Source organism: Siphateles boraxobius, unplaced genomic scaffold (genome assembly GCF_051911475.1).
Source record: "Siphateles boraxobius isolate OS27281-9 unplaced genomic scaffold, OSU_SipBor_1 76, whole genome shotgun sequence".
In the NCBI taxonomy this organism is placed as follows: Eukaryota; Metazoa; Chordata; class Actinopteri; order Cypriniformes; family Leuciscidae; genus Siphateles; species Siphateles boraxobius.
The window spans coordinates 1,239,003-1,251,508 of NW_027509204.1; the positions used below are offsets into that span (position 1 = coordinate 1,239,003).

Here is a 12,506-nt window from a genome sequence, read left to right on the forward strand (position 1 = left end):
TACTGGCGCTTAAATTAATATTTAAAAGCATCACTTCGTTTTTACCATCATTGCATATTTATTGAAAAGATTAAAGCATTATTTATAAAGGTATTTATAGAGGTAAAGTATGCACTGTAAAAGTGGATGTAAGGGGGATATTGTCCCTCGCTGCAGACGCTGTGACTGGGTTAGAGGAACACACTCACAGAAACATCATTACTCACCCGCTCACCAAACCCGCCTCTGATTCCTGTAGGGCCAGGCAGACCTGGGTCGCCCAAAGCTCCTCGAACACCCTGCACGGGAAGGCAAAACGGTGCATGCATTTTAATAACATTTATGAATTGTAATAACTGTCATTAAAATTCCTGAAGTGGATGAATGACAGAGATTTGACCCTGGGTGTGTGTGATGTAAATGTCCCCGGTACCCTGTAATGTAAATGTCTTTAGCAGACTTTTGTTCAGATGCGAGAAGTCTCTCATTAACTTAAGTTCACTATCTGCCGGTGTCACATCAGTTCATTGTGAAGACACTAGTGTTGATTTCATTGACGAAAAATGCTTCTTTTTCATGCGTGACGATGACAAGATGAAACCAACATCATTAAATGACTATATAAACATGCAATATCGTTGACGAAAAAAGACGAGACTAAATTGTAGTTTAAAAAATAAAAATGTGACCAAAACATCAAAACAGAGTGCTGTAATGATCAGCGACATTGAGATATTCTGCTGAAAGGAAAGTGCTCTTCATTCAGTTGTTCCTTCACGATGGCGACTACATCTGCCATCAAACAGTGATAAACCGTAAAACAATACAAATACTGAATCTCCACAGTATTGTTTGCAAATGTGGTTGCTGAATAAATGTACTCACACAACCTCTGTGTGATGATACAAAGTTTTGCTGTTCTAATGAAAAAACATTTGAAATTATTACAAATACTATTAGGAATTTCATTGTTTTCATTTTTGAGGGAAGTTTCTTGTTTAACTAGTTTTCATAATGCAGCCAGAGAGTGTTAAATTATGTGATGAATAGCCTATAATATATCAGTACAATAGATGTGGTCAAATAAACCATACATAGGAGTGCTCTTATAGGTCAAAGTGTAAAAATAAACTTCTCAAATGACAACAATCATTGTGATTATAATTCCGTGCAACATTTCTGTATTTCAAGAATGCACTTTTATGTGGACACTGATTAACAAGTCTTGTTCAGGTAATAAACAATAGTAAACTACAGTTGTGTTGTGTAGATGTTGTGTTCTCCAGGGTTTTACTCTGGTTTCTCTGCTGATCCTCTGATGTGGTAAAACAGAGGAACGCTAAAGATCATATATTTTTCCTTGTCAAACTAACAGAAATGTAGAATTTTCCTGTAAATGATGGTGAATATCAGTCAATGCTGGGGAATTCGGCCCATGCAGAAATGTTTTATCCCGTGGGTTTCAACAGTTTCAGCTTGTTAGTCAAGGTAAAACACATTAAGTGTATTTATATAATGCATTTTCTACACGCTGGTAATTGTTTTTCCTTTAAACTCATGTTCTGTATCATGTTAAATTTGAAGGATTTGTTGTGGAGGGAGGGAAACAAAATACATGTTTATAGTGTTTAAAACATTTGCAAACGTTTCATTTTATATACTGTATTTTACATGATTTCTGAATGTAATAATAAAATACAACTTATCTGTGTTGTATTTCTTTCAACAATGCAATTCTGACTCTGCGTGACGTATTTAGGAGCAACTTATTTTCCAGAAAAACAGTGATATGTGAACAGTGAGATCTGACTGTGGGCAGAGATACCATAGACACCCGTTATTAGAGTTTGCCTGACATTATCCCATGAAATATGACCATGTGCAGCTTACCTGGAATCCTTTAACACCCTGGGCTCCAGTGTTTCCAGCTAGTCCAATGCCACCCTAATAAACAGACAGATAAAGCATTATCACATGAACAGTGAGCGACAACACAAGCCTCTGCTAATCCCAGCACATGACTAGCAACAAGGAAGTGTGGAGCATATCCGCTGTACATGAGCAGTGTGTGTGTGTGTAATGCTGTGGCACAGTCCTAGACTTAGGACTCGACTGTTCTAAAAGCAGATCCACTCGTGTGTGTGTGTGATGGTAAAGCTGAAACACAGTTTACATTAACCTCAGGGCTGGGTATCGCTTGAATTTGAAAGATTCTGCTTATCTATTCCTAATTTCAATTCCAAAAAACTTGGATATCATTCACCTTTAGTCTTATTGCAAAACATTTAATTGTGGCAGAATATCATGAATAAAAATCAACAGCTAAAGAACACTTACACAAGGAGCATTTGCCTGTGGTTTAAAAACACCACAGAGAAACAACTAGCAGAACTAATATACATTTCAAGCATTATTAAAGACAAGTAAACAGTTGGTAATTAAAAAGAATAAATAAAAGATTGGAATCGCAACTAATAGATACAACTGAACAAAGATACGTTTGAAATAAACAGTGTTTTAAAATTTTCAGGTAAAGAAACTGTAATCAAATGTAAAATAACACAGCACTTTATAAATAAAATATACTTTACAAATGTAGTTACAAAGGATATTCAGTGCAGAATGAGTGAATTTTCTGTGTCTTTTATTGTTTGATTAGAGTTATTATAGAGACGCAGCAAGAATATTAGGCTGATATTATTCCATGATTCAGTGTATCTGCATGTACACACAACACAGTGCACGAGTCGTCTCGCGTTTCAACACTTTAAAGTCATGTTGAAATGCTCACAAAGGAATCGATAAGAGGAATCGAAATTATAATTTTATAACAAGTATCCGATTCGTGACCTGAAGTATCGGACCCTAATTAAAGCGGTCTGATGAGTGTCACATGATGTTACTCACAGACACTCCTCTGGGTCCAGCTTGTCCTCTCTCTCCAGGGACGCCGATCTCGCCCTGCGGGAGGATCATCTTTAGTAACCAGCCTATCAAAAGCCTTAAACCTTCTTCATACTGTTCATATCAGGTCAAAAGTCAGATACGTACAGGTATACCTGGCTCTCCAGAGGGTCCTTCTTCTCCCATCTTTCCTGTTTCGCCCTGAATGGAGAAGGATTGTTGAATTACATTCCATTTGAAGTTAAAATCCTCTGATGGTCTTCCAGTATGATTCATTTAGACTCAGAAACACTAGACCAAAGAGCAAAACCGACTGATCCCAGGAACCAAGTCTGAAAGCAGCGTGATGATGCCAGATTCCCTTCAGCCTTACGCTTACATAATACATCTCACATCTTGATCCTGTTATGCATTACACATTTCTTAATTAACCAAACTTCAACTAAATAAGTGCATAACTGTTATAAATAAGTTAAATAAGTGCATAAATAAGTGATGCTTGAGTGAAAAATTTTAAAATGATGAAAAAAATCAGCAGTGTGTCAATAGTGATGAGAAATAGCAACTTTTTCTTATTTAATTTATTCTATTCAATAATTACAAATATTTTCATGATTAAGTCATTATTGTGTTACATTGATCTACATCATAAATTCAGTTCCTGAATAAAAAAAGTTCCTCTTTGGCTGATAAAACAAGAATCTTTACATATATCTGTCTATAAAAAAAATATGATGACAAGGACTCTACAATTTGCATATAAAAACATGCTTTAAAGCAGCGGTCCTCAACTCTTCAACAGCAGCACTGCACATCTCTCATCTCAGTTCACACAGATCTCTGATAAAGAGCTGATGATCTGAAGGTGTGTGCATACACACCATTTACAGCTGTTACACTGGCCTATCAACAACACTGCCTTCAGCGCACTCTAAATAATCATACACTTTAATACAGCGATTAATAGCCTTGCTATCAGGTGAGATGCAGATAGGCGGATATACTCACCACTCCTCCTTTGGCTCCTTTTGCACCCGCTTTCCCTGGCAAACCCTGAATTACACACAGACACATGTTGAACAATGCTACTAACATCTGAAGTAACTACTCAAACGAAACACTCAAATGGTATTATCAAACAGATCAACTAAAACAGATTTTAAAAACAAGCATGAATGACAAAAGAATCACATCAACTACACCATCTCTTATTCTATTTCCTTTGTCATATTAATATTCAGTCTGTGTGCTTAGCTTTTCAACAGTGTAATGGATGATAATACGTACCGGCAGACCATTAGGTCCTTTTTCTCCAGGTACTCCAGGTCTACCAGCGTCCCCCTGTGGACACACACACACACACACACCATGAGCATCACTGCGCTCTGACACAGCGGAAGACAGCATTATTAAAACATTTACCTTTTCACCATCTAGTCCTTGAGTCCCGTCCTTCCCATCCCTGCCAGGGATGCCCTAAGACCCACAGAGAGCATTATTATGGGAAAATCTCACGGTCATCATAACAGCCTGCAAATAATACATTTCCTTACAGGTTCTCCTTTAGGTCCTGCACCTCCAGGAACTCCCTTGGGCCCGATCTTCCCCTATGGAGAGGATGACATTGACAATATTACAGAAGTACAAGCCAAGAATATGAACTAGAAGTGACTTCATCTAATAGGTAATATGATGACACAATTGTCTTACTATCTCTCCTTTGGGCCCTCTGAAACCTTGAGGGCCTTTTTCACCAGCATCACCCTATTCAGAAGATACACACAGCAAACTCTTACTGATGAGATTCACTGTAGCACTAACATACACATTCATGAGAATAATTTGCAAACTTTCAGACAGGAGGGGTAAAACACTCACGGTTTTTCCAATGACGCCAGCAATTCCAGGTTTTCCTCTGAAACCAGGCAATCCCTACAAACAGAAGTAGATGCAAGTGATGTGTGTAAATGCATATGTGTGACTGAATGCATTTGAATGAAGTGTGTGTTGAGGACAGGTGTAGTGTGATGTTCTCGGGGTCTTACTCTGTCCCCCACTGCTCCTCCGGGACCCTGCAGACCCCTCTGCCCTCGAGAGCCCTTCAATCACAGAAAACAAGGTCCTAAAATTACACCATTTCCCAATACACACAATAGGATTCATCTTTGAATAAAGTAATGCACCACATTTCACGTCACAGACACTTTTGAAGCAGTTGTAAACTACAGTAAATAAAGAACTGATGTTTGAATAAGTACAGCATTTTCTTTACTCAAGAAACACTGTCTTTAAAGGATGTTTTTTTTATTTTTTTTATTTGAAGAGCGAAGAGTCTAGTTGTAGCCAATATACTGTTTTAAATATACTATGCACTTCATCTTTTATATCATGAGATTTTGTCCAAATGCATTCAACGGCAAGAAAAACTGAGCACCCATTTAGCACCAATAAACTTTATAACCTGTAAGTTGATGAAAACTTATTGCAGTTCACTGACTGTCTGAGATTCACTGACTGTCTCAGATTCACTGACTGTCTGAGATTCACTGACTGTTTGAGATTCACTGACTGTCTCAGATTCACTGACTGCCTGAGATTCACTGACTGTCTGAGATTCACTGACTGTCTCAGATTCACTGACTGCCTGAGATTCACTGACTGTCTCAGATTCACTGACTGTCTGATATTCACTGAATGTCTCAGATTCACTGGCTGTCTCAGATTCACTGACTGTCTGATATTCACTGACTGTCTCAGATTCACTGACTGTCTGAGATTCACTGACTGTCTGATATTCACTGACTGTCTGAGATTCACTGACTGTCTCAGATTCACTGACTGTCTCAGATTCACTGACTGTCTGATATTCACTGACTGTCTGAGATTCACTGACTGTCTGTTATTCACTGACTGTCTCAGATTCACTGACTGTCTCAGATTCACTGACTGTCTGTTATTCACTGACTGTCTCAGATTCACTGACTGTCTGAGATTCACTGACTGTCTGAGATTCACTGACTGTCTGTTATTCACTGACTGTCTCAGATTCACTGACTGTCTGTTATTCACTGACTGTCTCAGATTCACTGACTGTCTGATATTCACTGACTGTCTGAGATTCACTGACTGTCTCAGAATCACTGACTGTCTGAGATTCACTGACTGTCTGATATTCACTGACTGTCTGATATTCACTGACTGTCTGAGATTCACTGATTGTCTCAGACACTGACGGTCTCAGATTCACTGACTGCCTCGGATTCACTGACTGTCTGAGATTCACTGACTGTCTGAGATTCACTGACTGTCTGAGATTCACTGACTGTCTCAGATTCACCGACTGTCTGAGATTCACTGACTGTCTCAGATTCACTGACTGTCTCAGATTCACTGACTGTCTGTGATTCACTGACTGTCTCAGATTCACTGACTGTCTGAGATTCACTGACCGTCTCAGATTCACTGACTGTCTGAGATTAACTGACTGTCTGAGATTCACTGACTGTCTCAGATTCACTGACTGCCTGAGATTCACTGACTGCCTGAGATTCACTGACTGTCTCAGATTCACTGACTGTCTGATATTCACTGAATGTCTCATATTCACTGGCTGTCTCAGATTCACTGACTGTATGATATTCACTGACTGTCTCAGATTCACTGACTGTCTGAGATTCACTGACTGTCTGATATTCACTGACTGTCTGAGATTCACTGACTGTCTCAGATTCACTGACTGTCTCAGATTCACTGACTGTCTGATATTCACTGACTGTCTGAGATTCACTGACTGTCTGTTATTCACTGACTGTCTCAGATTCACTGACTGTCTGTTATTCACTGACTGTCTCAGATTCACTGACTGTCTGATATTCACTGACTGTCTGAGATTCACTGACTGTCTCAGAATCACTGACTGTCTGAGATTCACTGACTGTCTGATATTCACTGACTGTCTGATATTAACTGACTGTCTGAGATTCACTGATTGTCTCAGACACTGACGGTCTCAGATTCACTGACTGCCTCGGATTCACTGACTGTCTGAGATTCACTGACTGTCTGAGATTCACTGACTGTCTGAGATTCACTGACTGTCTGAGATTCACTGACTGTCTGAGATTCACTGACTGTCTCAGATTCACCGACTGTCTGAGATTCACTGACTGTCTCAGATTCACTGACTGTCTCAGATTCACTGACTGTCTGTGATTCACTGACTGTCTCAGATTCACTGACTGTCTGAGATTCACTGACCGTCTCAGATTCACTGACTGTCTGAGATTAACTGACTGTCTGAGATTCACTGACTGTCTCAGATTCACTGACTGCCTGAGATTCACTGACTGTCTGAGATTCACTGACTGTCTCAGATTCACTGACTGTCTGAGATTCACTGACTGTCTGAGATTCACTGACTGTCTGTTATTCACTGACTGTCTGAGATTCACTGACTGTCTGTTATTCACTGACTGTCTCAGATTCACTGACTGTCTCAGATTCACTGACTGTCTGTTATTCACTGACTGTCTCAGATTCACTGACTGTCTGAGATTCACTGACTGTCTGAGATTCACTGACTGTCTGTTATTCACTGACTGTCTCAGATTCACTGACTGTCTGTTATTCACTGACTGTCTCAGATTCACTGACTGTCTGATATTCACTGACTGTCTGAGATTCACTGACTGTCTCAGAATCACTGACTGTCTGAGATTCACTGACTGTCTGATATTCACTGACTGTCTGATATTCACTGACTGTCTGAGATTCACTGATTGTCTCAGACACTGACGGTCTCAGATTCACTGACTGCCTCGGATTCACTGACTGTCTGAGATTCACTGACTGTCTGAGATTCACTGACTGTCTGAGATTCACTGACTGTCTCAGATTCACCGACTGTCTGAGATTCACTGACTGTCTCAGATTCACTGACTGTCTCAGATTCACTGACTGTCTGTGATTCACTGACTGTCTCAGATTCACTGACTGTCTGAGATTCACTGACCGTCTCAGATTCACTGACTGTCTGAGATTAACTGACTGTCTGAGATTCACTGACTGTCTCAGATTCACTGACTGCCTGAGATTCACTGACTGCCTGAGATTCACTGACTGTCTCAGATTCACTGACTGTCTGATATTCACTGAATGTCTCATATTCACTGGCTGTCTCAGATTCACTGACTGTATGATATTCACTGACTGTCTCAGATTCACTGACTGTCTGAGATTCACTGACTGTCTGATATTCACTGACTGTCTGAGATTCACTGACTGTCTCAGATTCACTGACTGTCTCAGATTCACTGACTGTCTGATATTCACTGACTGTCTGAGATTCACTGACTGTCTGTTATTCACTGACTGTCTCAGATTCACTGACTGTCTGTTATTCACTGACTGTCTCAGATTCACTGACTGTCTGATATTCACTGACTGTCTGAGATTCACTGACTGTCTCAGAATCACTGACTGTCTGAGATTCACTGACTGTCTGATATTCACTGACTGTCTGATATTAACTGACTGTCTGAGATTCACTGATTGTCTCAGACACTGACGGTCTCAGATTCACTGACTGCCTCGGATTCACTGACTGTCTGAGATTCACTGACTGTCTGAGATTCACTGACTGTCTGAGATTCACTGACTGTCTGAGATTCACTGACTGTCTGAGATTCACTGACTGTCTCAGATTCACCGACTGTCTGAGATTCACTGACTGTCTCAGATTCACTGACTGTCTCAGATTCACTGACTGTCTGTGATTCACTGACTGTCTCAGATTCACTGACTGTCTGAGATTCACTGACCGTCTCAAATTCACTGACTGTCTGAGATTAACTGACTGTCTGAGATTCACTGACTGTCTCAGATTCACTGACTGCCTGAGATTCACTGACTGTCTGAGATTCACTGACTGTCTCAGATTCACTGACTGTCTGAGATTCACTGACTGTCTGAGATTCACTGACTGTCTGTTATTCACTGACTGTCTCAGATTCACTGACTGTCTGTTATTCACTGACTGTCTCAGATTCACTGACTGTCTGATATTCACTGACTGTCTGAGATTCACTGACTGTCTCAGATTCACTGACTGTCTGAGATTCACTGACTGTCTGATATTCACTGACTGTCTGATATTCACTGACTGTCTGATATTCACTGACTGTCTGATATTCACTGACTGTCTGAGATTCACTGATTGTCTCAGACACTGACGGTCTCAGATTCACTGACTGCCTCGGATTCACTGACTGTCTGAGATTCACTGACTGCCTGAGATTCACTGACTGTCTGAGATTCACTGACTGTCTGAGATTCACTGACTGCCTGAGATTCACTGACTGTCTCAGATTCACTGACTGCCTGAGATTCACTGACTGTCTGTTATTCACTGACTGTCTCAGATTCACTGACTCCCTGAGATTCAATGACTGTCTGAGATTCACTGACTGTCTCAGATTCACCGACTGTCTGAGATTCACTGACTGTCTCAGATTCACTGACTGTCTGAGATTCACTGACTGTCTGTGATTCACTGACTGTCTCAGATTCACTGACCGTCTGAGATTCACTGACCGTCTCAGATTCACTGACTGTCTGAGATTAACTGACTGTTTGAGATTCACTGACTGTCTCAGATTCACTGACTGCCTGAGATTCACTGACTGTCTGAGATTCACTGACTGTCTCAGATTCACTGACTGCCTGAGATTCACTGACTGTCTCAGATTCACTGACTGCCTGAGATTCACTGACTGTCTGAGATTCACTGACTGTCTGAGATTCACTCACTTTCTGAGATTCACTGACTGTCTCAGATTCACTAACTGCTTGAGATTCACTGACTGTATGAGATTCACTGACTGTCTCAGATTCACTGACTGCCTCAGATTCACTGACTGTCTGAGATTCACTGACTGTCTCAGATTCACTGACTGTCTGAGATTCACTGACTGTCTCAGATTCACTGACTGTCTCAGATTCACTGACTGTCTGATATTCACTTACTGTCTGAGATCCACTGACTGTCTCAGATTCACTGACTGTCTGAGATTCACTGACTGTCTCAGATTCACTGACTGTCTAAGATTCACTGACTGTCTCAGATTCACTGACTGTCTGAGATTCACTGACTGTCTCAGATTCACTGACTGTCTGAGAATCACTGACTGCCTCAGATTCACTGACTGTCTGAGATTCACTGACTGCCTGAGATTCACTGACTGCCTCAGATTCACTGACTGTCTGATATTCACTGACTGTCTGAGATTCAATGACTGTCTCAGATTCAATGACTGTCTCAGATTCACTGACTGTCTGAGATTCACTGACTGTCTGAGATTCACTGACTGTCTGAGATTCACTGACTGTCTCAGATTCACTGACCGTCTCAGATTCACTGACCGTCTGAGATTCACTGACTGCCTGAAATTCACTGACTGTCTGAGATTCACTGACTGTATCAGATTCACTGACTGGCTCAGATTCACTGTCTTTCTGAGTTTCACTGACTGTCTGAGATTCACTGACTGCCTCAGATTCACTGACCGTCTCAGATTCACTGACTGTCTGAGATTCACTGACTGTCTCAGATTCACTGACTCCCTGAGATTCAATGACTGTCTCAGATTCACTGACTGCCTCAGATTCACTGACTGTCTAAAATGCACTGACTGTTTCAGATTAACTGACTGCCTCAGATTCACTGACTGTCTCAGATTCACTGACTGTCTGAGATTCACTGACTGTTTCAGATTCACTGACTCTCTGAGATTCACTGACCGTCTCAGATTCACTGACTGTCTGAGATTCACTGACTGTTTCAGATTCACTGACTGCCTGAGATTCACTGACTGCCTGAGATTCACTGACTGCCTCAGATTCACTGACTGTCTCAGATTAACTCACTGTCTGAGATTAACTCACTGTCTCAGATTCACTGACTGTCTGAGATTCACAGACTGTCTGAGATTCACTGACTGTCTCAGCTTCACTGGCTGCCTCAGATTCACTGGCTGCCTCAGATTCACTGACTGCCTGAGATTCACTGACTGCCTGAGATTCACTGAATGTCTGAGATTCACTGACTGTTTCAGATTCACTGACTGCCTGAGATTCACTGACTGCCTCAGATTCACTGACTGCCTCAGATTAACTCACTGTCTCAGATTCACTGACTGTCTGAGATTCACAGACTGTCTGAGATTCACTGACTGTCTCAGCTTCACTGGCTGCCTCAGATTCACTGGCTGCCTCAGATTCACTGGCTGCCTCAGATTCACTGACTGTCTGAGATTCACTGACTGTCTCAGATTTACTGACTGCCTCAGATTCACTGACTGTCTGAGATTCACAGACTGTCTGAGATTCACTGACTGTCTCAGCTTCACTGGCTGCCTCAGATTCACTGGCTGCCTCAGATTCACTGACTGCCTGAGATTCACTGACTGCCTGAGATTCACTGAATGTCTGAGATTCACTGACTGTTTCAGATTCACTGACTGTCTCAGATTCACTGACTGCCTGAGATTCACTGACTGCCTCAGATTCACTGACTGCCTCAGATTAACTCACTGTCTGAGATTAACTCACTGTCTCAGATTCACTGACTGTCTGAGATTCACAGACTGTCTGAGATTCACTGACTGTCTCAGCTTCACTGGCTGCCTCAGATTCACTGGCTGCCTCAGATTCACTGGCTGCCTCAGATTCACTGGCTGCCTCAGATTCACTGACTGTCTGAGATTCACTGACTGTCTCAGATTTACTGACCGTCTCAGATTCACTGACTGTCTGAGATTCACTGACTGCCTGAAATTCACTGACTGTCTGAGATTCACTGACTGTATCAGATTCACTGACTGGCTCAGATTCACTGTCTTTCTGAGTTTCACTGACTGTCTGAGATTCACTGACTGCCTCAGATTCACTGACCATCTCAGATTCACTGACTGTCTGAGATTCACTGACTGTCTCAGATTCACTGACTCCCTGAGATTCAATGACTGTCTCAGATTCACTGACTGCCTCAGATTCACTGACTGTCTAAAATGCACTGACTGTTTCAGATTAACTGACTGCCTCAGATTCACTGACTGTCTAAGATTCACTGACTGTCTGAGATTCACTGACTGTTTCAGATTCACTGACTCTCTGAGATTCACTGACCGTCTCATATTCACTGACTGTCTGAGATTCACTGACTGTTTCAGATTCACTGACTGCCTGAGATTCACTGACTGCCTGAGATTCACTGACTGCCTGAGATTCACTGAATATCTGAGATTCACTGACTGTTTCAGATTCACTGACTGTCTCAGATTCACTGACTGCCTGAGATTCACTGACTGCCTCAGATTCACTGACTGCCTCAGATTAACTCACTGTCTGAGATTAACTCACTGACTCAGATTCACTGACTGTCTGAGATTCACAGACTATCTGAGATTCACTGACTGTCTCAGCTTCACTGGCTGCCTCAGATTCACTGGCTGCCTCAGATTCACTGGCTGCCTCAGATTCACTGGCTGCCTCAGATTCACTGACTGTCTGAGATTCACTGACTGTTTCAGATTCACTGACTGTCTGAGATTCACTGACTGTCTGAG

The 12,506-nt window shown here is 41.6% G+C and overlaps 1 protein-coding gene across 1 annotated transcript in view; it reads right to left on the minus strand.

Annotated features, from left to right (window-relative positions):
* LOC143724575 (uncharacterized) overlaps positions 1 to 12,506 on the minus strand; it is a 59,611-nt gene that overhangs the window by 37,854 nt on the left and 9,251 nt on the right. Inside the window, exons 14-24 of the mRNA XM_077217739.1 lie at positions 4,929 to 4,982; positions 4,762 to 4,815; positions 4,594 to 4,647; positions 4,437 to 4,490; positions 4,306 to 4,359; positions 4,171 to 4,224; positions 3,892 to 3,936; positions 3,031 to 3,084; positions 2,887 to 2,940; positions 1,870 to 1,923; positions 207 to 278 (exon numbers count right to left, since the gene is read on the minus strand). Of these exons, the coding sequence (XP_077073854.1) occupies positions 207 to 278; positions 1,870 to 1,923; positions 2,887 to 2,940; positions 3,031 to 3,084; positions 3,892 to 3,936; positions 4,171 to 4,224; positions 4,306 to 4,359; positions 4,437 to 4,490; positions 4,594 to 4,647; positions 4,762 to 4,815; positions 4,929 to 4,982 (603 nt within the window). The remainder of the gene's footprint in view (positions 1 to 206; positions 279 to 1,869; positions 1,924 to 2,886; positions 2,941 to 3,030; positions 3,085 to 3,891; positions 3,937 to 4,170; positions 4,225 to 4,305; positions 4,360 to 4,436; positions 4,491 to 4,593; positions 4,648 to 4,761; positions 4,816 to 4,928; positions 4,983 to 12,506) is intronic.